The sequence below is a fragment of the Phaenicophaeus curvirostris genome, chromosome 15 (assembly GCF_032191515.1).
Source record: "Phaenicophaeus curvirostris isolate KB17595 chromosome 15, BPBGC_Pcur_1.0, whole genome shotgun sequence".
NCBI lineage: Eukaryota > Metazoa > Chordata > Aves > Cuculiformes > Cuculidae > Phaenicophaeus > Phaenicophaeus curvirostris.
In genome coordinates, this window is record NC_091406.1 from 5,716,686 (window position 1) to 5,744,373 (window position 27,688).

The 27,688-nt window shown below is 52.4% G+C and overlaps 2 protein-coding genes across 5 annotated transcripts in view; both read right to left on the reverse strand.

Moving 5' to 3' along the window:
* The window catches only part of RNF130 (ring finger protein 130), a 163,049-nt gene that overhangs the window by 70,385 nt on the left and 64,976 nt on the right, over positions 1-27,688 (reverse strand). The window lies entirely within an intron of this gene.
* The window catches only part of FLT4 (fms related receptor tyrosine kinase 4), a 58,335-nt gene that overhangs the window by 10,903 nt on the left and 19,744 nt on the right, over positions 1-27,688 (reverse strand). For all 4 annotated transcript variants that reach the window (XM_069869136.1, XM_069869135.1, XM_069869134.1 and 1 more), the window contains exons 2-18: positions 24,638-24,734; positions 17,693-17,967; positions 13,482-13,594; positions 12,418-12,580; positions 12,047-12,186; positions 11,218-11,386; positions 10,548-10,665; positions 9,760-9,911; positions 8,849-9,011; positions 7,246-7,390; positions 4,345-4,453; positions 3,149-3,508; positions 2,754-2,900; positions 1,983-2,114; positions 1,617-1,723; positions 1,210-1,345; positions 299-403 (exon numbers count right to left, since the gene is read on the reverse strand). In XM_069869136.1, coding sequence (XP_069725237.1) covers positions 299-403; positions 1,210-1,345; positions 1,617-1,723; positions 1,983-2,114; positions 2,754-2,900; positions 3,149-3,508; positions 4,345-4,453; positions 7,246-7,390; positions 8,849-9,011; positions 9,760-9,911; positions 10,548-10,665; positions 11,218-11,386; positions 12,047-12,186; positions 12,418-12,580; positions 13,482-13,594; positions 17,693-17,967; positions 24,638-24,734 — 2,631 coding nt within the window. The remainder of the gene's footprint in view (positions 1-298; positions 404-1,209; positions 1,346-1,616; positions 1,724-1,982; positions 2,115-2,753; positions 2,901-3,148; positions 3,509-4,344; positions 4,454-7,245; positions 7,391-8,848; positions 9,012-9,759; positions 9,912-10,547; positions 10,666-11,217; positions 11,387-12,046; positions 12,187-12,417; positions 12,581-13,481; positions 13,595-17,692; positions 17,968-24,637; positions 24,735-27,688) is intronic.

A 27,688-nucleotide genomic window follows, 5' to 3' on the forward strand; every position in this document is an offset into this window, starting at 1 on the left:
CTGCCAGTGCAGCTGAATGGGGCTAGAGCACGTTCAAGGCAGGGACAAGAGGATCAACTGTGCTGAGGCCAAGAAGCTATAAATTAAAAGGCTGGCTCCAGCTCCTCTTCCCTAGCTCAGAGCTGGCTCAGGCAGAAGCACCCGGGAGTGCTCATCGGAGATCATAAAAAATATTTTCCAGGACCTTAATAAATGCCTTACACAAAATACAGGCATTTACAGGGTGGACATTCCTTGGCAGATGCCTCATCCTTTACCGTCCACACAGACTGCATATTCTGCTTCGCTGTCCACGTACCTTTCAGCATTTTGACTGCTACGGTCTCACAGCTGTTACTTTTATTGATCCCAAATGCTGATGCTTCCACCACCTTCCCAAAGGCACCGTGACCCAGCACCTTACCTATGGGCAAGAAAACAGGCAGTGTGAGGGAAGGCAGGCACAGCACATGCAGAATGGAATGAAACAACAAAAAAAGCCAACAGGAAACCATAGGAAAAAGAAAGAAAAAAGTTCATAAAGGAAAAGGAAGAGTGGAACTCGTGCCCTTCCCAGGTGGCGGCTTGCTCAGTTGGTGAGAATAAGAGAAAGGATGAAGGGAGGAACTGAGACAGAGCTGGCATGGACAAAGCAGAGGAAGGAAACAGTCCTGTAGATGTGTGAGGCTGTTTGTTGCCCTCGAGCAAAGCGTGTGGGAAAGGTACATGTGACACCTTGCAGTAGAGCAGCAAGGGCTAACGTCACTGCTCTGTGCTTCAAAGTTGGTCTGCGGCTCTTTTGGCACTCCCAGACAGGGGGCAAAGCCTGCAAGCAGGTGTCTCCTCATGAGAAGGATAATGGATGTAGTTCTGGTCCTGAACTCTGTGTGTCTGCTGTGCATTGAGCTGTTCTGTCTCAGTTGCCAGCTGGAGAATATGGGGATGCATTTTAAAGCATGCCCCAAGGTCTTCTGGTCTCAAAGATGCCTGTGAGGGTAACCTGGGAGAGTCTGGGCTTACAGTTGGCTAAGATCCATCCGTAGTCAGACCCAAAGAGACTTCCCAGGCAAAGCTGGGCTTTAGGGACTGTCTGGGGAAGAAGATGGGAAACCTGAGGCAAAGAGAAGGCATTAAATACACAGAGGCATGCAAGAAACCTGGAGGGTGTTTGAAGGGCTGGTAGGAAGCCCCAGCTGCCGTGCACAGTGGCAGGGAACGGGTCCGGCTCACCTAGGCGCAGGCGGTCTCGTGGGAATTCCCACTTGCTGGAATCATAGGGCAGGTACTCGCACTGCTCCTCCAAGGGCACCTCGCCAGGGTCCATGATGATGGAGAGGTAGCCTGTCTTGATGTCTGCATGGGCAGGCTGTGGGAATTGGCCAACACAAAGGGTGAAGAAATGTCCTCCTTGTACTAACTCGCGGAGAGGATTTGGTTCCTTGATCTGTTTCCCCCTGGCAAAGGCTACTCGTTGTCCCTTTCTTTACCACAGCCCTTAGGCAGCCTGTGAGAGTGCTTGAAGCATCACTCAAGGACCTCCTTTTAGCAGATGCTGTTACACAACCACACATCACAGCAATGGCGTTGTCCCAATCCCCACAGAGTCACCTCCCCTGCCCTGGGACAGAGTCACGTACCCTTTTGATGTTACAGAAGATGAGGATAAGGAGGATCCAGAAGAAAACAGCAATAACTCCAGTCCCAATCAGGATGACAATCTCCACGTTTGTCCTGTCATCAGAGCCTGTGGGATAGGAGGGAAATTATAGCTTCAGAGATTCGTTCCGTGCCACAGCTCAGCCACCCTTTGCAGGGAGACTGGGGAGGTGTGTTTGCCTGAGCTGAATCGCTCTGGTCTACAGATCCTGGGGGAGCACCATGCCACCAGCAAGGCCAGAGGCTTTCACAGCTTCCCGCTGCCTGGTGTCCCAGGGAAGAGGCATGGGACCTTGTCCACTCCTACCCCACCCCTTCATCCCCAGAGGTGTTGTAGCTGCTGGTACCTTCCACAGAGACACTGGCCGAGGAGTTCACACAGCCCTTAGCATTGCAGACGCTGCACAGGTAGAGCCCAGCATCCTCCTCTCTCACCCTCTGAATGCTCAGCCTCTGGTTGAAGTCTGCCAGGTCGATCCCTGTAAGGCACAGAGGGTTGCGGTGGTCACTCACAGGGAGGGGATCAGTATATTGGACTCATTCAGGCTCAAAATAAGGCTCCTATTTTTGGCTGGTTCATTTTAGATGGAAGAATAAAATTGCACCAGCTGGCAGGGGCTCTCTCCTGTGGCCTGATGGCCCCAGAAATACCCTGGAGAGGCCTAGAGGGGATGAAATGCCTGCAGAAGATGTTGGATGGGGATGATGCCCAAGCAGCCAAGTTAGTGTGTCAAGCCGCTTTGGCTCCAGGACCTTTTTCCTTTCCTTTGCAATCTGCCTGGACCCTTCCCATGTTCCTTCCGTGGGATCTGGGTTGATCCCTGTGTAAACAGGAATGCCAGACACTGGGCTGGGAGTAAGAAGATGAATGATTTATCTCTGCTTTCCAGCTGAATGTGCACATTAACAGACAATGTTGAGCCAGGCCCTAGGATACAGAATTGGCGAATGAGACTGCATCAAATTGGCACAGAATATAATTAAAACCAGAGTTCAGACAGTTCAGAGAATGGGTGCCTGTGTCTTGGGCACAGCAACTCCTAGAACTCAGCAGTATTCAGCTCTCTGACCACCAGACATGGTTCACCAGCCTTTGATTCACCCCCAGCCCACTGTACCTGACACTTCTTCCACCAGTTTCTCGTCTTTGTACCAGCTGATTTCAGGAATGTGGTTGCCATCCACCTTACAGCGCATCTCTATGGAGTCGCTGACATTCACCCAAATGTCTGTCAGGTTCTGCTTGAGGCGGGGGATCTCCAGGGCTGAAGGAGCAGCACAAAGAGAAGGAGGGGAAAACGGGAAACTGATTGATCAAAACAATATCTGTGTTCTTGGGGGACTTTGGGTCTCTGACCCCTGCTGAAGGGTGTCTTGAGAACCCAGGTGCCCTGCCTTTGCCACCTTGAGTTTAGCTTGCTTGCATGGCTTCCCCTGGAGATGGACTGGGAAGCTGAAGGAGCAAGAGCACCAGCTCTCCTCCATCACTCCCGCCTGCCCTGTGGACCCTCACCCTGCACAGAGATGTATTTCTTGTGGCAGTGCTTCTCCCGGGTCTTCCTGTTCTGCACCTCGCACACGTAGTCTCCCTCGTCACCCAGGGAGATGTTGGGGATGGTGAGCAGCAAGGACGCATCGTTGGAGTCGGGCTGGAAGCGCAGCTCCCCCTGCATCTTGGTGGCATAGTGGTGGACGTTCTTGCAGTCCAGCACAAGGGGGTTACCCTCCTCATCGTGGAGCTTGGAGAGGTTCAGACGATACCACTGCAGGTTCTCATAAGTGTAATTGTCTGCATTGCAGCTCAGCTGTAGGTCCTGTCCCTCTATGGGCTCTTCCGACGGCTGGGACTCAATCTCGAATCCGTCTGGAATGGCTTTCAGGAATGAAATGAACATGTGAATGAGCTTTCATGGCTGAGCTGCCAGATGTAATAAAATTGCCTCCTTGGCCTCAGCTCTCTGAGACCCCACTGCCCTCAGCCAGGCTGAAGAAAACCAATCTAGAGCAGAGCTGCGACGTGCAGGCGGCTAGCAACCAACGGCTTCAGCCCAGCGAGTGGTAAGGGATATGGCCTGGAGTTAAAATAATACGGGGTCGCAAGTGAGACAAGCCTGGGAGGTCTGAATCAGGCTGTTGCTGCTCTTAGCTCAGCTGCAGCATTCTGGATTTTACACGTGCCACTTTTACACGTGCGGGTGGTCATAAGGCCAGGCTGGACCACTGCACACAGAACATTACTGGAGGTGTTCATCCCCCTCCATAAAACCTGGTGGCTATAAGAGCACAGGTAGTGCTGCTGGGCTCTCAGCATCCTCCCACCACCAGAATCCTGCGGGGACCCTGCCTGGAAGCGGCTCGGGCAGTGCCACTAGAGGATGCTCTTGGACCAGGCACATCCCCAGCCCAGGGAGCTGCCTGGGCCTGAGCCAGGGGATATCCCCAACCTGGGCACCACTCACCTCCAGGTCTGCCTGCCAAACTCTGCCTGCACTGCCTGCTGCCAGGGCCCCACGGATGTGCCACTAAGCAGAGCTTTGGGGTAGCCCTGCTTTCCTGCTGGCTTCCCGGACACTTTTTGAGATGCTAACAGTGAATGACACTTTTTAAGATGCTAACGGTGAATGATGGGATCCAGCAGGTCTAGGGAGCTGCCTATTTCAAGCAGAGAGCTGGGCTGGTCCAGGTGGAGGGGAGGTCTGCAGTACTCACTGGTCACGTAGAAGTAGATCAGCCGCTCGTCTCGACCCACTTTATTAGAGGCAATACACTTGTACATGACTGAGACGTTGGCCTCCTGGATGGCCAGTTTGCTGACTGTCTGGTGGGGGAAAGGAGCATAAGCAGGAGTTAGGAAGAGCAAAAGTGAAGAGATTGGTGCTGCTCTCTGGCAAAACAGCACAGCACCCAGCAAGCCTGTCCCCAGGCAGCAGCTGTACCTGGGAAAAGGTTATGCAAAGATAGCCCCTTATTCAATAGCCCTTTGTGCATTTCAAGCCTCATCAGTTGGCTCTAGCAACAGCAACATGATTTTATTCCTGATTTCTTTTGCTTTTTATGGAGCTCAGCTAGGGTAGATGCCTCTCCATGGGAGAGCACTTCTTGCTAAGCCCCTCGGGTCACCATGGGGACAGGCCTGTGCCCGCAAAGGGGACGAGAGCACAATGAGGGTGGAGGGGATGGCTAAACTCCTGCTGAGCTTTAGAACAGCAGGGAGAAAGGGAAAGGACACCAAGGCTTTGATTCCCTGAGCCCTCTGCAGTTAAGTGATTCCTTAGCATCCCACAGAGCCCAGTGGAGTTTACAGGTACTTACAGACCTACAAGGGGAAATCAAACCTGTGAAAGCATCCCAGCTCTCACCACTTCAGGAAGAGCTGTCATCTTCTCCCTTTAAATTCTAAGCGTCCATAGATAGAGCACTAAAAGCTTCCTCCTCCCTCCTTCCAGCAAGACATGACTAAGACTGGGCAAAGAGCCAGGCTGCCGTCCTGGGACCATGGGCTCGGGAGATGCTGCCTCCAAACAAACCAAGAAAGGCAGCTGGGGATTTAGGCTGCTCTCCTCCCCTGGCTCACACTCCACACGTGTGAGCTGCCAACTGTGTTACAAGCACTCCCCTTAGAGGAGAGCTGCAGTTTGAAGCACAAGTTTCTCCTCCCTCCCAGTTTAAATGACAAGTTAATCACACACAGAAATCCCTCTAATGAGACTGTTTAAATTGCACAAAAATTGTGTTCCTACAGGGAAACTACCTTGCCTTTACTATTCATCCCACAGACTTTGGGAAGCATTTCCGTTCTAAGTGGTGATGTATTAGCTTGTGTTAACCAGAATAAACAGGCGTTCATTCAGTGCGTATTCAATACAGCTGAAGTGACCTTATTACTAGTACTTTTGTGCATTGCCTTTTCCATTTCTGGGGGTTATTCAATACAGTTAAAGTGATCCTGTTGCTGGCACTTTTGTGTGCCATCTTTCCTCTTTCTTGGGGATTTTTCTTCAAATCTGCACTGTTATGTTTGAGTTGGGGGCTATGGATTTGCCTGTGGCCACCCTGTGGCTCATCCTGGCCTTTCCAGACAGAATAAAAACCAGAAGAGGATGATAATGGTCTCAAGCTCTGCCAGGGAAGGTTTAGGCTGAACATTAGGGATAAATTTTTCATGGAAAGGGTCACTGGGCACTGGAACAGGCTGCCCAGGGAAGGGGTTGAGTCACCTTCCCTGGAGGGGTTTAAGGGATGAGTGGACGAGGTGCTGAGGGACATGGCTTAGTATTTGATAGGAATGGTTGGACTAGATGATCCAGTGGGTCTTTTCCAACCTGATGATTCTATGATTGTATGATTGATTCTATGATTGTATGATTGATTCTATGATAAGAGAAGACAGGCAGAAAGGAGAGGAAGAGAAAACAGATTTGAGGACATAGCATCCCACTACAAGTGGAAGAGCTCTCTTCTCCCAGAGCTCATGCACGTCCCTGGGCTACACAGCCTAAGTTGGACCACCAGGACAGTTACAACCAAATAAATGGGACACAGCCAAGGAACAGGAGGAAGAGAATGAGGAAAAAAAGGGAGAAAGATCAAAAGTGACCAAGGCAAGAGTCACAACCGGAGAGGAACACAAGGGCTTCTCACCCAGGAGATCCCACCACCTCTGCTCACCTCTCTGGCAAACACCAATCCCTGCCTCTTCCTCTGGCTGCCCTGGGAGGAGCAGCATCTGCCCCTGCCACCCTTTTTGCAGAGTGACGAGCTCCCAGCCAGGCCAGAGGACGGGAAGTGCCTTTGGAGGTGTGTAGGAAAACAGGAAGTGACTTTCGGAAATGGGGGCCCGTTTGTTTGTTCTGCATCCCTCTGCGAGCGGCTGGTGCCCGACATCAGCGGGAACAGGAACCCCGTCATGGCTCAGATCTGACACTGGTGGCTACCAGAGAGAAACAGGCAGCGAGCAGTGTCTGGCTCTTTGCAGGTCACACGCTGCAGTGACGGAGAGATGTTCCTTCCAGAGAGGAAATGCTGTGATAGAGAAGTGGGCTTTGTGGGGCACGCATGTTCTCACTCACAAACCTGCAGCGGATGGATGGCAGCATCTCCATCCCACCCTTGCCCCACCGGGATGGAGACAGCTGGACAAACTGCCCTGCTATGCACAGGCACGTTCCTGGGGCCAGAGATTTCCCAGTCAGTCTGTGACTCTTGCCCAGGCTGCTCTGTGAGGTTTGGGTCTCCTAGAATGACTCCTGCAAGAGTGCTCAGAAATGGCCTAGAGCACACGTCCCCCATACCCTCGCTAGCCGGGTGCCCTGTGTTCAGCCACGATTGATGTAAACCCTTCTGCACTGAGGGTCCATCAGGACCCTCTCTGGATGCAGGGTGATCACTCAAAGATGACAGCTCTGCCTTGCTCTGGGGCTGCCTGGTACTGTGGAGCCCCAGAGCTGGGAAGGGCTGCTGATGATTTACTTTAGAAGCAGAGGTGTGAAGCCCTCCCCAGATCTGTCTCTGCCAGGCTCCTTTCCAGGCCGATTTTGCTGGCTGGTTGTAACAGACCCCTCCGAGGTGCCCCTCTCAAGCTCCAGGATGGGTCTGGGGCTACAGCCTCACCTTGTTCCTTCCCTCGACGAACTCCACCCAGGTGTCAATGCTCTCGATGGGGTTCACCGCATCCTGCTGAGACACATCTTTCCAGTCCTTGCACTCGGGCATCCGGTCCCGCTGATGCCGCCTTGCAGTCCGGTGCCTGCTATTGCTAATCCAGCAGCCAAGGAGGAGCAGGTGAAAAAGGAGAGAGACAGAGAGAGGGTCAGCTGGAATGAAGGCAGCAAAACCAGCTTTGTGTCCAAGAACCGACACCCCTGTCCTCTGACTGCAAAATTTCCTAGGTCTCTTGGGTACACAGTACTACTGTGTGTTATAAGGGTGCTCTGCAATCACTACTAAGGCAGCTGTTAACTATGGATGTGAAAACCAAGGCAGGGAATGGATACTGGTGGCCTGGAGAGCAGAGGGTGCACTACCCAAAGGTGCAACCGTTGCCCCCGATTCAACAAAGATCAGGAAGGAAACTTCCCAAGCAGAGAGGCTGCCAGCATCTCACAGGGGCACGGTGGCACCTCTTTGGGTCTAAGGCAGACAAGGAAGGTGAAGAGTCCTAATCTGTCAGGGACCCAGGATGCTGGAGCCTGCAGGCTGCTTCTGAAATGCAGGCGGGACAGAAGGATGGGAGAGTCTGCCCAAAATCCAGGGTGTAAGGTGTAAAGGGAGAGGTCTTATGCTGGCAGGGAAGCAGGGGAGAACCGAGTGCCCAGGAGCAGTGGCAGGGGTGTGCTAGCAGCCCAGGGCAGAGCAAGCATATGGGTGAGATGTGTAAACAACAGGAAGCTAGAAAAAAAGGCCTCCTGAATCTTCTGGAACTAAGCTAGGGAGAAATATGATGGCCAGAGGAGACAGTGACCATAATTCATGGGCCCCTCTGCTTCCTGACAGGGCTGTAGTGCACTCGCATGTGATTGAGAGCTCTCTGGCGTCCCTGGCTTGGCAACAGCCGGCACAGGGCCACGGGACCTGGCTTCCTCCAGGCACCCTGATGTCCTCCACCCTGACTGCTCTGGCTACAACTCCCCAGCATCCCTTTTCCTTCTTCCTGTGAGGCTGCTGCTAAAAAATGCCACTACAGTCCTGCCTGGCACTGCCCCAGCTTCCCAGGGCACAGGCAGCGGGCACGCACCCTTCCTGCCTACCTACTGGTGCTGCCTGCGCTAACACTCCCCTGGCAAAACATCCCGGCAACTGGCAGGGACCTGGCGCTTCCTGTGGATTCAGCAACTCTTCCTCACATGCAGCAGCTCCGCTCTCCTGCCTGTGAGCGCTTTTGCTTTCATCATTAGCCAGCAGAAGGCAAAGGACCAAAAAAACCCAGGGACCTTAGGGCAGGAAGGGAGTGAGGCTCAGCTGCTCTTGCAAGGTCTCAACAAGGGGCTGTGACAATTTCTCCTGCAGTCTGCCTCAGTTTCCCCATTAGAACAGTGGTCAGTGGTGTTAAATCAGGTGCTGTGAGGTGTGGCAGGGCCATGGACATCCCCTGCTGGATGTAGATCATAGAATCACTAGGTTGGAAAAGACCCAATGGATCATCGAGTCCAACCATTCCTATAATGCCACACTGGTGGCCTAGTAAGACACGGATATTGGAAGAAATGGCACTTACAGGCTGCGTCGGGAGAACATCCGACAGGGCATCCATGGCCTCCACTGCCACTGGATCACCTCCGGGGCTGGGATGCCATAGACCGTGCAGGTGAGGGCCTGGGGGCTCCTCCGGGAGTAGATGCTTGGGGAAGAGGCTTCCTTCTCATGGATGCGCGGAGGAACTGCAAGGATCAGAGTAACACCGTGAGTGGCCGTGGGCTCAGCCACCGCATCCCCAGGCCCATCGATAGGGAGACTGGGCACTAAAGCACTAGGGCTCTCAGGGCAGCTCCTGGAGCTCAGGTCTGCAAGGCAGAGCACGTTATACTTGGGCAGATTCAAAGTGATGTCATTTCTCCTTCCTCTGCAGAACGTGACTGTCCAGCACAGCTCAAAGCACTCTTTAGCAGCTCCTGGCACAGGGCTACAGCGCCTGCTGGAGACAAATCTCCAAGTGGCAGTGCCCTTCCAGCACTTCTTGTGCTGCTACGTGGGTCCTGCACAACAGGGATCAGTTTCAGCCAGGGGAAGGCTCCCTGGGAGCTTCCCACCCAGAGGAACTGCTTCAACTTAAGGCTCCATGTGTGTTGCAGCTGCTCTGCCCTTGAACCTGCATCAGTTTTTTTAGAAAATTTAGAATTTTTTAGAATCTTTAGAGTTGGGATGGCCCTCAGCAGCAGGTCCAACATATTCTGCCCAGAGCAATGTAGCCAGCAACAAAACTTCAGTGTCGCAAGTCCTACTCCTGTGCCGTATCCCCCAGGCCACAAGGAACCAGCTCAGCTGTAACCACATCATCCCACACCAGTGCAGGAGAAGGAGATGATGTAGATACCAACTTCTTTAGCACAGCAATGGGGATTTGGTCTTGGAGCAGCCCAAAGGCTGGGGCCATGGGCTCAGCACTTTATCCCTGGCCCCAGCCCTTACCGTTGACGATTAACTGGAGGCTGATGCGCTTCTCCAGCCCTGCCAGCCTGTTCCTCAGAACCAGCGTGTACGTCCCAGCGTGCTGCTCCGACACATCCTTGATCTGCATTGAAGATTGAGATTGCTTGGGAATTAGCTTCCCGTCCTTGTACCTGCGGGGAGGCAGAGACAAAATGCAGCCATCGGGAGGAAATGTCCCACTGGCAGCTGGGCAGGGCTTTGCTGGTCCCCGCTACAGCACAGTCAAGGTGAGCCTTGTTAGTGCTGGAGACCTCTCTGGAGAGACCCCTGGGATTTCCCTGAACAGGAGACTACACGTTGTCCTTGACAGATGCACGTGGGATCAGGGACAGCATAGCTCTGCCCTGAGCAGCATGGGGGTGCAATGCTCCCAGAGCTCTTGAGGAAGTGCAGCACGATGCTGCAAACAACCTGGCCCTTTCTCTCACTCCTCTGGACAGCTGTGATCACCACTGCAGGGGGATAAGAGGGGCAGCTCCTGTGGGAGCTCCACTTGTCCTCTCCAGACAGTGCAGAACTGCCAAGTCAGGCCAGGACCTTTGCTGCTTCTCCCCCAGACCTCACCACCTCCTGTCCCACGCTGTGCAGCTGACAGCCAGGGCAGATTGGAGAAATGACCCCCATGGCGGGGAGAAAGTGATATTTAGGACAATCTTGGCCACAGAGGGACCTAGCAGGGAGGCTAGGCTAGGCTTCCCTACTTGGCAGAGGGAAGGAGGAGAGGAGAAGAGAGGAGAGGGTGGCTTGGGCTAAGAAAGGTGCGTTACCACTGGAAGTCCGGTGGGGGATAAGCCACGACTTTCACTGGCAGCTTCACGGCTTCATCTCCTGTGGTGGCTTCTATCACCGGGCCTTTCCTCCATTCCACGTTGATGAAGGGCTTTTCTGCACAAAAAAAAGGTGATCGTGGAGGAAAGCACTAAGGGACAGGCTGCCACCAAGCCAAGCTGCTCGCCAGAGGACCCGACATCTCCCTGGAGCAGAAGGGGAGGGAGGGATGGAGGGAATGGCTGCCAGGTAAGACTGGGCAGGCCGGCACTGAGACTTTGGCAGCTGAAGAACTGCCTCTGCCTTGCTGCTGGGAGCTGCTGGGGCCGCAGGGAGCCTGTGCTGCCCTGTAACTTTCTGCTGCCAGAAGACAGCTGCCCAGTACTGATAGGCAAATACCAAGCCAGCCGTGCCACAGCAGCACTGCACCTGCTGCAGGGCCATGAGACCTGTGTGTCCTGCCATCTCGCTAGGATCTGAGCCACTTTGGTGTTTGCATCTCTCGGTATCATCACCTGAGGGACTGGAGGAAGGCTGGCTCTCACTAAGGCAGAGTGGGATGGAGGTGCAGGAGCCCCTCTGCTGAGCTTTGGGCCAAGCACTTCCTCAGTAGTCTGGGGCTTGCTCGGCTCTAGCTGTGGCTCCGCGAGGGAGCAGAAGGCGCCGTACCGTGCACGATGACATCGGTGCTCTCCTCCAGCATCTGGGCGCCATTGGTGGCCGTGCACGTGTATTTGCCCAGGTCCTGCTGGCTGACGTTGTGGAGGGTCAGGATACTGGAGAGCTCTGTGTGTGTCTGCAGGGACCGGCGCTCGGGCTCCGTCACTGCCCGCTGAGTCTGTGCGAGACGGCAGAGAGAAGAGGATGAAAGACATCAATGGGATTGGCGCTGTGCTGATGCGCTCCTCACATCTACGCTTCTCACTGTCCAGTGCTCACCTCTACCCAGACAGGTGTCTCTGCAACCAACCGCCATCCTCAGGGATGGAAAGGCAACAAGCCCTACATGAGCCCTACATGATCTGTAGCTGCTCAGATCTGCAGCCCAGCAACCAGGCTGGGAGCCCTATAGTTACTTGAACAGAGTGATGCTCTCAGGGAACTCTTTATCTCACTATTCGCAAAAGTCAGAGCCTGCCTCAGGGGAAGGGACCCACCGCCCGCAGGATCTTGGGAACCAGGGCTGCATGACTAAAATAGCTCCTTTTAAACCAACAATGTTTGCTCTGAATTTGCACTGGTGGAACTGAAGACAGGAGAGCCTCAGAGTAACAACACCTCATCAGCGAGACTGCTTTCTGTCAGTAAAAGGGATCTTCCCTCTGTCTGCCTTCTGCTGCAGGAGAGAAAAATGGGAAAGAACTCTCACTGAGATGGGCATAGCATGGTTAGGATCATGGAGCAGAGCCCTGCCAATGACGTGAAGTGAAGGGGTAAGGAAGGGATGACTCAGAGGGAAGCGGTTCAGTGTATGGGGAGCTGCTCTATTTGCTGGTACCTGTTTGTCAGGGTAAGTCCACTGGAAACGAACGCCAGAGTTGAACTCAGCCCACACTGTGCAGTTCAAGACAAGTTTTTCTCCCACTAGGAGCTCCATGGCTTTCTTGGGATATAGCTGGATGTCATACAGCTCACTCCCTGATACAGAAGAGGCGACAAAAAGAAATTTCTGATGTATTAATTCTTTGATTATGCGATTACCAAAGGCTTGAGTATAACCTCCTCCTGCTTGGTTTCTCCCTGGCACACAGAGGAAATACAAGAACCATGCAAAGCCCCTGCAGCTAGAGAAGACTGTAGCAACCCCACAAGCCACACTGACTGATTTCAGAACTATCCAAACTGCCCCCTGCACAATCCAATATTTACCTGCTATATGGATGATGAAGAAATTGGATTTGAAGACCTTCTTGTCAATGACAGTCTCACACTGGACGAACAAGGAGTCCCTGATCAAGTGTGTGGGTACCTGCATCCCTTTCTTGTTGTCCCAGAAAATGCTTTTCCCATCAGGGTGGATGAAGGAATTTTGCTGGAAAAATCAACATTTAGCCAACTGAAATAAGAAGGTAACAACATTCCCACCCCACCCCTTCCAGGCTTTGCGTTGGCTAACATATCGCTTTTGTGGGAAGAAATGGTGCAGCATCATGCTGTGCTGGCCTCCTGCCCTCGCCCCTGGAGGGTTTGTCATCTAGGAATTGTGGCCTCCCCTACACCCTGAGCAGTCGAGCAGCCGTATCCTGCACCACAAGCCTCTCCATCTGCAGAGCGAGCCAGAGACTTCCAGGAATGGAAACTTATAGAGATAGCTAAGGAAATTGATGCTGATGTCCCAAACATCAGCCTCACCGGGATGAGTGCTGACCTTGAGCAGTGTCCTTCCCCAGCAAGGGAAAGGCCCCTGGCCCCCAGCGTGTCCCTGGAGGCTTTTGTACAATTGTAACACTCATCCTGGAAGGATGTATTTTCATTGTAAAAAAAAAAAACAAACAGAAAAAAAGAAGGAAAAAAAAAAGGCACAAGCGAACTGATAACAAGAGTTGTTTTTAGTCATCAGCCCCAAGGCTGCAGCCTCCTCCCTTGTGGGGATGCTGACCCCCTGGAGGGTTTGTAGATCACAGAGATTAAAGAAAACGAGGGATGCTGTAGGGAAACAGGATTGAAACAAAGTCTGGTTTTGTTTCATAGAGCTCCAGGGAAGAGAAGCAAGGTTGGCAGGAAACCCGTGGGGTCTGCCCAAGGGAATAGGACAGCACAGCTTCCACCAGAAAATAAAATGAGGAAACCAATGGCTTGTACTTTCCATGGAAAAATGTATTCCAGGCATTTTCCATTCCTGGCAGGGCCTGTCCTGCTTCCAGTCAGGCAATTACAAACACAGAACAAATGCAATAAACCTTGGGCCAGTCTCCCACTGGCCAGGCTCTCACCAAGATCAGTGTGACGTTAAGATCTGGGATGGAAACGAGGCATGGTACCCAAGTGTTCTCCTTCTTGGTGATGAGAAGGGTCTCCGGCTTGTTGATAAATGGCTGTTCAAAGTCTGAAGAAGAGATATAAGGAGAAAAACAACTAAACAGAGGTAAGAAAAGAATGCGGAAGAGGGACCAACCAGAAGAAAAGGAGGTTTTCTGGCTTTCTTTAACACAGCATGATCTTGCCAGAGGGAGTGGTGCTGAGCTGGACAGCCCCATCCGCAATGAGCAGCAGCCAGAGGAGACACCTGGAGCTCGGGAATGCAAAGGGAGCAGCTGAGGCAGATGCCTGGGCCAGCCAGCTCCTCTGCATCAAACACGGTACCGGTGGAGCAACCCTTGTGTGACATCAGGGCAGTGCTGGAAATGACCTCCCCTTTCCTGGCCCTCTCAAGGTCTTTGCCTTGGGTTTGACCCCTTGTGAAACTGGTGTGGTTTGCCCTGGGCTCAGCGCCTGCCCAGCTGGTGCCTGGCAGGGACGGTGCGGGGCTGTGCTGCCCTGGTGCAGCAGCAGGCAGCGCGACCTTCCAGGGCGAGGAAGTGATCTGCAGCGGAATGGGATGTAGATGTCATCCTGCAGCCATCCCGGCCAGCGGATAAACAGATGAGCTGAGCTTTCCAGGGCTGCCACCTCACCGCCGCAAGCACAAATATTGACAGGAAGAGCAAAACCACCCAAAACTAATCAGTGAAATGACTTAGTAAGGCCAGGGGCGTTGCACTAAGCTCCAAGCAGAGCCAGCACCAAGAAGCAACGTGTCTGCAAAAAGGGCTGCCCTGTTCTGCTTAGTGTGTTGCCTGTGTCAAACGAGACAAGGCTGTGCGGGGCTCCGTGGTGAAAAGGAGTTGATGGTCCTGACCCATCCTGCCAGGCACCGTCCAGACACAGAGCACAAAGTCCAGCCTGATCCCAAAGATCAGACCCCATTTCTGGTTCTTTCTCAGATATGCTGGAAAAAGCTGGTGAGACCAAGCTGTAAAATACACTTTATCCCAAGCCATGGCTGGCCTGAAGGTGGGAAGGATGAGATTTGTCTTGCCCAGCTGCTACTGGGGCACCTTCTTACCCATCTGCTGGACACCACCTTTCTTTAATATTTTGTTTTGAATGTTTTTTATACTCTTAGGATTCTCCCAAACAGGGCACCCAGGTTGACTAAATGGGATGAAGACAAAATTGGAAAAGAGTATGAACTGCGAGGCTGCTTGGTGCCCTCTGGCAGTGCCTCGACGACAGATAATTTCTTCTGGAATATCGGCCCCTGCCTGCCCATTTCCACAGGGACACATGCCTCACAGGATGCTATGAATACAGACTGGCCCATAGTGTCAATGATGGCTGGTATTGCCAGCGTCTTTCCTCTATAAGAGATGTCTCTGGAAATGTCCACCCAACATGTGGTCGTGATTGGCTTTGTCCATGGAAACACTCTCATGGGTGAAGGAGTCTCCATAAGAAGGTGGTGGGGCTGCCCCAGAGACCTACAAGGGTAGATCTTATAGCTTCTTGCATGCTGGAATCAGAATAAATTATCTCAGTGGCCTTAAAGGCTACTCTATATTCACCTGGATTGCAGCTAAACCTTTGATTTAAAGGGACTGTAGCATGAAGATGTCTGTGCAGCCTGAGACTCTTTTCCTCTGCTACCCAACCCCTAAAGCTGTCCATCTGAAATGACAAGTCATTGAGGAAAGGGGTAATGACCCCCATTTGGGCATCCTACTGTTCAAATCGCACTGGGACAAATCCAGTGCTCACATTGTTAAGTGCATAAGGGAATTCCTTTAATTTTTGGTCTATAAAGTTGTTGTTTCAGTGACAGCCGTGCTGCAAAGTCTTGCTCTGCATGCAGCTTTCTATAGCCATGCAGAGGAAATGTGTTGGTCAGCTCTAATGGATATACGGGGTTGCCCAGGGAACCCTTGTCTTTATTTCCTGAGGTTTTGTGCTGTCACAGGATAGCTCTCTCCTCAAATCACAGATCTGTTTCTGAGTGGGAACGTGTTCCTCATTCTTCTCTGGAGCTCTGAGCATGTGAGAGGGAGGAGAAGCACAACAGCCAGAGGTGAGAGACTATGAGGTCCCCTCCGAGATCAGATGGCAGCCAAGAACTAACTGATTTACTGGGCTGGTCCTGCTGCCAACGAGCTTGTGATTCATACACCAACTCCCTTCTCTGACCACATCACATATTCTCTGTAAAGCTGTCTTAATGGGTCGGGCGGGAATAATTTAGCATCTTCTTCATTAATATATGCTAAACCTTATGAGATGGGGGCTGTTCATACTCTATTCCACCCTGATGAGGCATTCTCTATGTTTACAACACTGTCTGTAGCTGCAATAAAATACACACCTAACCAGACACATGGGAAATGAGACATATGTGTGGAGAGCTCATTTGAGAATTGAGCTGCAGGTAAAATACAGAAGAACCTATTTTCCCAGCCAAGTACAGATATTTTGTTCCCGGGAATTTCACCAAGCTCTTAACAAGAGAAATGAGGTTGATGGATAAATCCGTGGCCTGATCATGCTGTCTGCAAACATCCTTGACACTTACATCAGCCCTTCCAAGCTCTCTAGGGATAGCTTCACACTGCAGACCAGTTCAGCAGGAACAGCAGGGCTTTATCTGCATGTTCTGCACTGGCCACAGTTACCGTACGCCTGGATTTTCCTGACATGTCCCTTCTGCCTGAAAGCCTGTCCTGTCTGGAAAGGGGAATTCTGAAGTTTCCTGTATGTTTGATAGCCGTAACAGGGTACAGCCTGGTTGGAATGAGCATGAACATGTGCTGTGTAGCAATGTGTACAGCATCACTGCGAGGTGTTGGCTGGATCCTCTGCATACACACTGTCCACAAGCACTACGAGTCCCATGGGCCCTGACAGTGTGGGATTTATTGCCTCTAAGCTACCCAACACATGTACACTAGCTGCTTTCTGGTAAACACGAGAGCCATTACTGAGCTGCAGATGAGTCTGGAGGTGAGAGAAGGTGGTCAAAGGAGATGGCACTTGCTGGATCACAAGGAATATCAGGCTTGTGCAAAAGCACTCCCTGCACATAAGCCTGTTAGATTGTACTTATTTTCAGTGTGTGTAAGAAGCTCTCTGTCTGCATCCCGCTACTACATGCTAGAGAGTCTGAACACCCCTGTCCGACTCACGGACATCTCCTCACAACACATCTGGGATCCAGAGAAGCTCTGTCCTATTTTGGAACAGACAGCAGAGCCCACAGAAAGAGGAGGCAATTGCCCAAACAGACCCCAGTTCCCCTCCAGCAGCTGCCCAGCTTCTCTGATTTACCCCTGCATTTTTCTCTGCGTAGTTTCAGAGGCAAATTTGGCTTTGCCCCGGGACTTCTGAAAAATGCATTTTATATGTCATGACCTGCCTGGCTCATGACAACTGCACCAACTACTAAATGGGGGTGGAAAGAGAAATAGCTCAGCCAACTGTTTCCAGGGGACCACGCTCATTTATCTTGCTGAAGCATGCTGTGAGCAGTGGGGGAGACAGCAGAAGAGCCCTCGGGACACGGGGAAGCCGAGTATTGGCTCTGCGGCCACTTGCTGAGCAGAGGTTCCATCGCCAAGCCTGGTGGATAGCACTCCTCCAAACCACATCTCATAACCCTGCCTGCAGGGACAGAAGAACATCTGGGTCTGCCATGGTGGAGCAGCTCTAGGGACATCCAGCCCTGGGGACGAGAAGCGGCTGCACATGGAATGTTTGTACCGCTCCTCTCTCAGTCTCAGTTTTATGGAACATTATTATCCCTAGCCACTAGTATCCCAGAAAGCCTCCAGCTGCCCAGAAGCTAAGTCTGGTGCTTTTTTTAGCAGTGGAGCGTCTCTTAGGCCTGATTCTCACTCCTTAAATTCCTGCATTCCAGCCTGGCTGGAGCAATGCCCCCAGGCTGGGATGTAATTGAATCCCAGGCGCTGCTGCCATCCCCCAGAAGTGGACGGATATTGATTCCCTCGAAGTGCTGGGAACCAGCCCTTGGCCTCTTCCCCCAGCCTGCAGCAGCCACGCTCTGCTCTGGAAGGCTAGGGGGGCACATTGGGCTTTCTAATCTTGCTGATATTCTGCTGGTGCATATGCTGCCCCTGAGGTTGCCCAGCCCAAAGGTGGCATCGCCAATGGCTCTTACCTCTCACAAACACGTAGGCACTGACCGCTGTGGTGCCCTCGATTTTGGCATCGATGTACTTGTAGTAGCAGCGGTAGTAGCCTGTGTCGTTCGCCTGCGTCTCCGTCAGCACCAGCACTTTGCAGTACGGCTTTGTGCCCGTCCCTTCACAGTCTTCTTCTCGGATCGCCCAGCCGCTGCTGGGGGCTGCTGTGGCCACCAACTCAGTTTCCTTCTCCTTCCCAGTAGGGTCCACCTTGCCACCAGGCCACGACCACTCCAAGGGGTGCTGGCCTCTAGACATGAGCAAAGAGATGAATTAGCTTTGAAAACAGAATCATAGAATCACCAGGTTGGAAAAGACCCATCGGGTCATCAAGTCCAACCACTCCTATCAATCACTAAACCATGTCCCTCAGCATCTCATCCACCCGTCCCGTAAACCCCTCCGGGGAAGGTGACTCAACCACCTCCCTGGGCAGCCTCTGCCAGTGCCCAATGACTCTTTCTGTGAAAAACTTTTTCCTAATGTCCAGCCTGAACATCCCTTGGTGGAGTTTGAGGCCATTCCCTCTCGTCCTGTCCCCTGTCACTTGGGAGAAGAGGCCAGCACCCTCCTCTCCACAACCTCCTTTCAGGGAGTTACAGAGAGCAATGAGGTCTCCCCTCAGCCTCCTCTTCTCCAGGCTAAACAACCCCAGGTTCCTCACATGCTCCTCTTGTTCTCCAGCCCCTTCCCCAGCTTTGTTGCTCTCCTCTGGACTCACTCCAGAGCCTCAACATCCTTCTTGTGGTGAGGGGCCCAGAACTGAACACAGGATTCGAGGAGCGGTCTCACCAGTGTCGAGTACAGAGGGAAAATAACCTCCCTGGACCTGCTGGTCACGCCGTTTCTGATACAAGCCAAGATGCCATTGGCCTTGGCCACCTGGGCCACTGCTGGCGCATGTTCAGTCGGCTGTCAACCAACACCCCACGAAGGGTTTAGATGTCCTGTGTGACTCTGCACACACCTGCACGTGGCCCAGACAGTCTTCTCTTGGGCTGAGGTGCGGTGGAACATCCATCCTCCAAGGAGAAACCAAGCTCAAGGAGATGGCAAGCAGCTTCACTAATCACTGGCCAAGCACAGGCTCGTTCTTTTCCCTGGGCCACCTCTCTGGCCATGCCAGGCTGTAAGGTATCAGCCCACTCACAAGCAGGTCTCCCCCTGCCATGACTTTGTCCTGTCGGTACTGATGCTGGGACAGGGAATCACAAAGCGCCCTCAGGGAAAGGCTCCATTTATTCTTTATTCCCTCTTATTATAAAAAGGATCCAGAGCCATTAATAAAACACACGGATGTGATGAGCTCCCCTGGCTCGGTGCAGCGGCTGGCTGGGGCTCGTGGTGTGATGGAGTGGGAAGGAGCATGAGGGAGGGAGAGCAGACTGGGAAGAAAACGAGAAAGAGAAAAGCAGGAGGGAGTCAGGAATACAAGACAGCAAGGAGGAAACAAGGGGAGGCTGAACTGATCACCCTCTGTCCAACTGCCAGCTCTACTTCCTTCCCTGCTGCTGCAGGAGGGGGTTCCTTTGCTCTGCACAGCACCCTGCAACCCCTTCAGCTCTCCAGCACGCTCCCCTTGCCACCTCTGCAGACACTGAGCTACAGACATCCCTCCGAGGGCACGACTGTGAATCCTGTTCACCAGCAGCCCAAAGACAAATGGAAAAGTCCCGGAACTGCAAGAAAACCCCATGCAACCCATGTATGCGTGTATTGATATCTAGTCAAGGATCTCCAGAGCAGGAGGCTTGGATATGCACATGTATGCACATGCGCACATTGCTATAACTGCATTTGTTTACTACAAACAAAACAAGCTTTTATTCCACGCTGGAAGTTTCCTTCCGTGAAATCAGAGCCCCTTTCAGAGAAGTGCCTCGTCCCGACTTGAAAGTTTGCCAGTGTAGCTGAAAGTCACTCAAGAACGTGGAAAAAAAAGAATGGGAAAAAAAAGGAGATATTTCAAGAGACAGCTGTGGGGAAAAAAACCCAGCCTTTTGTCAGGACCATTTGCTCTATTAGGGGAAACTGGGTTCCCCTATTATGCAAGTTGGGACCAGGCGTGTTGGCACACACAGCTCCTCCGTCAGGGCCCCACCAGGGCAGCTTGGTGAGCAGATGCTTTTAAGCGCAGCCAGACTGTGACCATCTCCAATAACTCGATCCAGCAAGGGACAGCAAGGAGGAAGTGAGATAAGGTGCCATCCAAGGCCACAAAGGCTCAGATGCAATGAGGACAGGATTTCTGTCCAAGCATTGTGGGGGGAAGACCTGCCTCTTTATTTTTGTCTTCAGCAGCTGATTTGTCTTCCTGCAGACTTTACCCTCATCCAGCTCCTGCATCCAAGCTCACTGCGGATATTTGGAGAGTGTGCCACACTCTCCCTGTGTCACCAAACACAAGGGCTCTGGAGGCAAGGACGTGCCCTTGTGGACATCCACACAGCCTCTCTGATCCAGCTCAAACTTCTGCATTCAATAAAAATGCCATTGGTGCCTGAGGCAGGACTGGAAGGACACCTCCAGCGGTTTGCATCCATGAATCACAGCAGGCTTTTCCGAAGGACCAGTCTCACAAACACTTCAAGAAAAATAAGACTCTTGAATTTTGTGTTTTTCCCATCCTATGCATGTACAAGGAAAAATAATAGTAAATCTGATCACCAAACCAGTAACACTGAGTGGTCTCTGCCATACCCATTGCCCTGGGCACAGACCATGAGGCTGGCCCCACTCTCAACTCGGAGCTAAGAGCTTCACACCCCAACTGCACAAAGGATCTCTTTGCGTTTGCTCAGGCATTTTTGGTGCTCCATGTGGAGCAAGGTAATTGTACAAGTCTCCACTGTTTCCGCTTTCTGTTTGTTTATCCACTGGGATTTTCACGCATTATCAGATCCCCTTGTTTTATTAACCACCAAGGCTAGCAGTAGCTGAGTGACACATATTTATATAAACACGGATGGGCCAGTACAAACAGACCTGCCAACCAGCCTCCTGGCGGTTCTAAACTACATTCCTTGTATCACGTGCTGCTCGACCAGAGTCAGTGAGGACACAGAAGGTGCAGGCATTAGCGTGAATCCAAGTTAACATTGCTGGTGTGTTAAGAGGGCCAGAAGAAGGCAGGGCTGAATCTCCCCTCTTCATTTGGGAAAGGTCCAGGCAGCAGTTTTGGATGGCTCCCTCCCTCCTATCTGTCACCTTCAAAGATTTGTTCCCAAGTTGTTTTCTTCCAGCTCTGTGATAATGTGCCTCAGGGTGATGGAGCCTGCTGATGCCAGCTGGAAACAGATGCACTGTAGGCTTCTCCATAGCTGTTTTCCTAAATCTCTTCAGGACAGATGCTCTTCAAGGGAGACATTGCAATTGGCACCATTTCTCTTCAATCCTCTTTGAAGCTCCCAAGTGTGGTATGACGGGCAAAGCTAGCTGTGGCTTTGTGGCTTAGCTTCGATAAGTCAGATCCCCTTTCAGCAGCACAGAGGATGCTCACGGCAGTCGTACACGTGTAGGAAAGAGCAGCAGGTGGTTTATGTCCCCAGACACTGCTCCGGAGCATCCATAGCAGGGCATTACCTTGTCCTTGGGGTCCTTCAGCCCTGCCACAACGCTCATTTCCTCCACAAGAGCCAAGAGGGCTCTGGGGTCAAATACTTCCTCTTTCTGCCACATTAGGGCTTGTGCATCTGCAAGCACCTGTGAGTCAGCTCTACTAACAACTCACTGGGCAGCAAAGGACAACCTTGCCCTTCTTTTTCTAAATACCACGGCTGGGTGACTCTCCACGTCCATATGAATGCCCAGCATCTGCAGGATGGGATAGGAGAGGATGGAATGGCTGGGGCTGGGCCAGCACAGCCAGGACCAAGCTGATCCTGATGGAGGTTCCTGCTGTTGTGCAGCTGGCTGCCGTGGGCGCTGCTCCAATATTCACGAGCTGGAACAGCACAAGCTCTCTGCTTTCCCCCAGCGCAGGCTGCTGAGAGCATGAGCGCAGAGATTCACAATATTCTTTCCTTCTTTCTCATGATGGGAGGTAATAAAAGATGCATTGTCCCTGTGAGCATCAGCCCCTTTGCCTTGCTCTGCCACATGCTTCGATCGAAACCTCACTGGGGCTCTCAGCCAGCCTGGTGTGATCTGTATTTTGGTGGATGCTCCTACACAGGTCCCTTGCTCTGTCTGAACTTCTCCAGGGTGTCTAGCACTGGGTGATGGGGGAACATGATTATATGTGATGCCATTTGGTAAAGCAGAGCCCCAGTATCTGGGGGCCTATGGGTTTGGTGTTTCTTTGGGTCTCTGCGAAGCATGCCCAGCTCCGGAGGCATCACTTATCCCATGGTCTGCCACAGACTCTGGTCACTGATTAGTCTAGGTGGGCTGCGGAGCAGGATGGGGGTGCAGAGCGGTGAGTGTGCGAGATCCAGGCTGCTGCAAGGGAGCCTGAGAGTGCAGTCAGCTGCGAGACTCTCACGCTCGGTGGGTGAAGCTTGAAATGTCTCCAGGGACTCTCACATCGTGGGTTTTGAACTCAGCTTTCTGTTGCAGCTCTGCAGGCCCATACTCCTGGCTCCAGGGCAGCTCGAAGAGCAGCCAGAGGACATTGTTCTCAGGGGAAGACCAGGGTCAAACTGAAGCCACCTCCAACACGATGCTCAGCGGGGATCCCTGGATCCTGGATTTTATTTCATATTTGTTTCTGCCCTACCCTGCCCCATCATCCTCTCCTTTGCCTGTTCTCTTGGTGGTCTGCATGTTTTCCCCTTCAGCTCCCATTAACACAAGCCAGGTCTTCCCAGGGCAGGCCACCATCCAGAGAAGAGGTTGGAGAAGCAGCTGGGTGTAATTAGAGATCCAAGGATCAGGAAAGGGTTACTTCTCATTCAAACTGAGTATTAGTGTTCCACAGTCAAAATCCTCTCCTAAAGACATTACACACACACAGGCTTGAGAGCCTGGGGCGAGAAGGGGAACCTCTGAGCCACGCAGGAGATGCTGTCTTATCTGCTTGCGGATGGTGCGAAGGACGCTGTGCAATCCCAGAAGAGCACATCTGGGGTAGCAGGATGCAGAGTGGATGCTCACGGAGCACGTGGGCAGAGGATGGACAGGTTTTAGTACCGTTTGCTGTCCTTCCACTAGCAAGTTCAGTCCTGACCCTGGGAGCTGGGGTTAAGGATGTTCCTTATCTCAGCTGCCTCCATACCAGCATGCTGTATGGATTTTGCCTAACGAGCCTTGGCACTGCAACAGGAAACAGGGAGCTTGCTGCCTCTTAAAGAGACTGTACCTTGTAAGATGTTCCCTGCAAGGGCAGGCCATGCAGAGTCTGCAGTGGAAATAAGACTTTGTGTTTTTTTCCACTTCATGTGATTTTCCTTCATATTAATCAATACCTAGCAAACACATAAGGAAAGCATAGTTTCATCCTTCCTAGTCCACAGGAGGGTTACCTGAAAAGAAAGGCTTTCCTCTTCGTGGCGTTAAGTTCATGCTTGAGTGCAGAAGACACTTTACCTCTAACTTCCATACGTCCTTCAGCCTTGGCTCAATCTGCAAGCAATGCAGCCTTGAAACCACTTTCTGTGCCCCTCTCTGGACCAATGTTGAGAAAGGTTCTGGCCTGATTACAAGCTCATTCAGAATAACCTCACTGAATGTCCCCTTTTCCAAGGTCTTAAAAGAGAGCGTCAGCTCCTCCATCCCCCTGTGGAGAGAACTGCCGTGGCAGAGCACAGGAGTCCCTAGATCCCCTCCTCTTCCCCCATGCCCCCCACAGCAGCTACACAGCTCACCACGGTCCTCCAGCTCGCACATTTCCCACAACCTAGCACACACCATGGCTCCTCAGGTCACCTTATGAACGAGCTCATGACTAATTAAGTTCCCGGACCAAGCGAAATCGGTTCAGTACGGCTGTCAACAACCTTTCCTCTGTCCCTCTCCCCTGGCTACAAGCTGATTCACAAAGTAAAAGCAATGCCATCTGTTCCAGGAAAAGTTAAATATGTTTGTGACAAGACATGAACACAATGCCAGCCAAGTATTTGCAGTAATTGCTCCGTGGTTATATATAACACTGAGAAACACCCATTTGAGGCCCACGCTGAATTTATATCCTCATTGGGCCCTAGAACTCTCATCCCAAGCAGGGATCTGCTTTCAGCTGCTGAAGGGAAACTCCAGCTTTGTCAGGAAAACTGACCTTGGTCAATTCTCTCACTTGTTTTTTTTTTATTTCTAAGATAGAGTGTAGTGCTGAACACGTACAGCCAAACATCCAAGCGCAGGATAAATCAGTTCCAGCATATCACCTTCTCAGAGCCACAGCTTCCAAACCAACTAGAGATTCTCCAGCTCCTCACACAGAATTATTCACCTGGCCAGGCCAGGGCTTCTCTTCACCCCCACATGTACAAGGCAGAGCATTAACTTCCAGCATCCTAGAAAGCTGGCAGTCTCTCACAGCCACCACTAAACACAGCTTTGCCTTCTCCCAAGGATATTTCGCCACTTCCCTCAAAATGACCTGCTACATTTAGGAACCAGAACTACAACCCTAGCACCCCCTGAGGAGATGAGAATAAGCAGCATCAGAGAAAGACAAGGAGAGTTAGGAACCCAGTTTCCCCTAAAGAGCTTCCAAGGAAGCTATCAGATCATGCAAATGTTTCTTTACCTTCCTTCTGCCTGGCGGACTACAGCAGAGGTCTATCTCCTCTGAGAAGTCTTCAGCTTCTTTTTCAATTAATTAATTAGATGAATTCACACATGGTGAATGTGGTAGATTCCCAGCCAGCTGTGCTGATTTGCAGGTGTGCTGCAGTCAACAACTCCACAGGGGGCTGTCCTTGCCTGGTCCTCCAACACTTACCACGTATGAGCAACCCAGGCAGAGCCATGCAGCTTACCTGCACGTGATAGTCAGCGTATCCTTGGCGTTGATGACGTGTTCCTCCTCGGTGATGCTAAGAGTAGGGGGGGTCATAGAATAGCTGCTCACCAGATCTGTGGAGAGAAAGGAGAGAGGGGATGATGCAGACAACTGCTAGTCTGGACCCACCACTTTGGGCAGCAGCTAGCTCGGCATCACGAGCCTGGAGAGGGGAAAAGCCTCTTGAAGGAAACATCAGACAGACAGACTAGAACAGATGAGGGACAGAAAAAGAATGGAAGACCAGAAATCAGGGATTCCAGGTGTGGCCATTCCTCACCAGGTGACTGAGATTGAGCTTGCTTAGACCACTGCTCAGAAATGATCTTATCTGAAAACTGTAGGAAATATGGCAGATTTTTCTATATTCATGTGGTTTGCTCTAATCAGGGGACAAAAATCCATCTGCCCTCATGCCACTAATGCAAAACTCTTCCATTTGTACAGAGGTGCTCTCAGAAGCCAGCAGACATTCGCTGAATGCCCTTCTTCTTCCAGGCACTCTCCAACACAGGCTGCCACTCAGACAGGACCAAACCTTAGGGGGTTACAGCAGCCCCCTTCCCCACACAGCAGCTGGGCACGCATTCCAGAAATGAAATTATCCAGGCTCAAGGATGGGCAGTTAAACACATTATCATGCACTTCTCCCAGCTTTTGTCTGGGAGAGTCCCACTTCTCAAGTTCTTGCATCTCCGGCATGCCAGACACGCACCCTAAGTGAGCTCCCCATGGACAAAACATCATGCACCCGTTGTTTTTCATTACCACAGTGTTGCTGACTGTCATTACTTTGTGATCTTTATCTTAGAACTCCAGCTTCTGGAGACGTGAGATAATTGAAAAGAAAAGTCTCGGTGACTGAAAAAGCAAGCAAACTAACCAGAAATAGAAGAAAAAAAATCCAGGTTGCGAAATGTGAAGCTGTGACTCAGGTGGATGCTAAATGCTAAGGATGAAAAGAATGCAAAAATAAGTTGCTAGCTCGATTTTTCTACGGAAACGTGAGGTTTTTGCAACTTGTTCTGTGCATGTCCATCTCCTTCCCTCCTAACATTCAAACCCATTTCTCAGAGAGACCTGGCAGGGTGGGAGAGGTCTCGAGGTTGTGGTGTTTCCATGGGTGGCAGGAACGCTATATGATGCCTCTCCTTCAAAACTGTGGCCTGAGGACTTGGAACCCCTGTGGTAGAGCCACGTGAGGGATGTTTCTCTATGGGGAAACCTGCCCCAGGAGACATCAAACGGCCACCAGACACAACGACTCCAAAGGGCAGCATGAGGAGCCTGGTCTGTGAGGCAGCTGGGGTGCCCACCACCACCAGGAGGGTCTGCCAAGGGGGGATGCGTTGGTAGAAGGACGTGCTGAGCGGCACCGCCGGCACGGCCAGGCCAGGGCCGCCAGCCTTGTTCTCCCCGATTGTTCTCCACTTCCTTCCCGCCTGCGCATGGCTCTGAGGTGGCCGTCCCCGCGGCTGCCCCCATGGCAACAGCGGGGCACTGGCCGTCTCCCCCTGCCATCTCCTCTTCCCTCGCCCACGTGAGGCGGCGGCAGCCCAGTGGCCATCCCAGCCCCCCTCCGCCTGCGTGGGGGTCCCACTCTCCGTGACCCGTCCTACAGACACCCCTCTCTCAGGAACAACAGCAACAGCCATCGTTTGTCACTCAACACACGAGGCAGGTTGGCGTCGTCTTGGCCCCCCCGGGACCAGGCGGCGCTTGGCCCCCATGGAGGACACCCTGCCTCGTGCCTCCAAGCTCCCCTTTCCTGAGGGAGGGCACGTCAGATGTCACACACAAAAATGTGCCGCGGGGCTGTGAAAATAAAGGAGCACATTTTTGGTAAAATCCCTTCAAAATGTAACGAGGCTTATTGAAAAAAAAAAAAAAAGGAGGGGAGTGGGGAGAGGGGAGGAATCTGACCGTTAAGCTGCATTTCCTATTAACGCCGGACACGCTTATCCCAGTGAAAACACGGCTCTCCAGCTGGCCACAGCCTGCTGGTCCATCGCCCTGGCCAGCGGCCGGGGTTGCCCATCGCCCCCCACAGTGCTCAGCCCAAAACGGGAAAGATACAGCTCTCCACAGGATCTGTCTCATTCTGCTGGTGCTCCAGGCAGCAAGCAGCAAGCTGATCCCCAAAACCCTGGCACAGCGATCCCCAGGCACCGAAGTGGGTCTCAAACCCAGAGCTGTGCCCTTTGCTTGAACCACAAAAAAAAAAAAAAAGGGTCCAGGCTGGTGGGAGCCTCTCAGCCGATGCTGTGCACCATGTCTGCCCCACCACTGGGTTTGGAGGGAGCAGGACAGGCGCAGAAATAACTCCCTGCCTCCCTTCACGTGCCACTTGGTGACCTGTTAGCAAACAACGCCGGGGGGTGGAGGGGAAGAAAGAAAAAGTACGATCTGTGCAGGTTGAGGCTGTGGGATTCCTGCAGATGCATCCTGTCCATGGACCTCTGCGAGTACAACAGGAAAAGGAACCACTGCTCCCTCCGCAAGCGCCACGGCGCAGGGCTGGGGACGCTCCCGCCGCTGGCAGCCAGCACTGGGCCAGCCCTTGGGGTTGTCCAGCCTCCTCGACGGCCCCAGACTACTGGGGTTTCGGGGACTCCCCGCATCAGACACTGGCTCATGCTGGGGACCCACTGCTCATCCTGATACCCCCTTCCCAGGCCACCATCCTGGGGTGCTGGTGCCCACAGCCGCCTGTGGCATCTAGGACAGGCAGAAGGATGCACAGAGCCATTCCTAGCCTGCAAAAGCATCTTCAAGGCCATCAGCTTTCCACCCCAAAATTTCTCTGTCTCTCTCAGTGCTCGCCAGATGGATCCTACCCTGTTGCTGGCCCTGTCCTTTCCCTCTCCAAGGGAGCGTGTGCCTTGCTGTGGTACTTTCCTGTATCTCATTCTCCCCAGCATTGAACTTGGTGTTGGGTTTGGCCGTTAAATCTTCCCTACCCAACCTACAGATGGTTTCTGTCTCCGTCAAATCCCAGGACGCGAGGGAGATGTCTCCAGAGCATGGA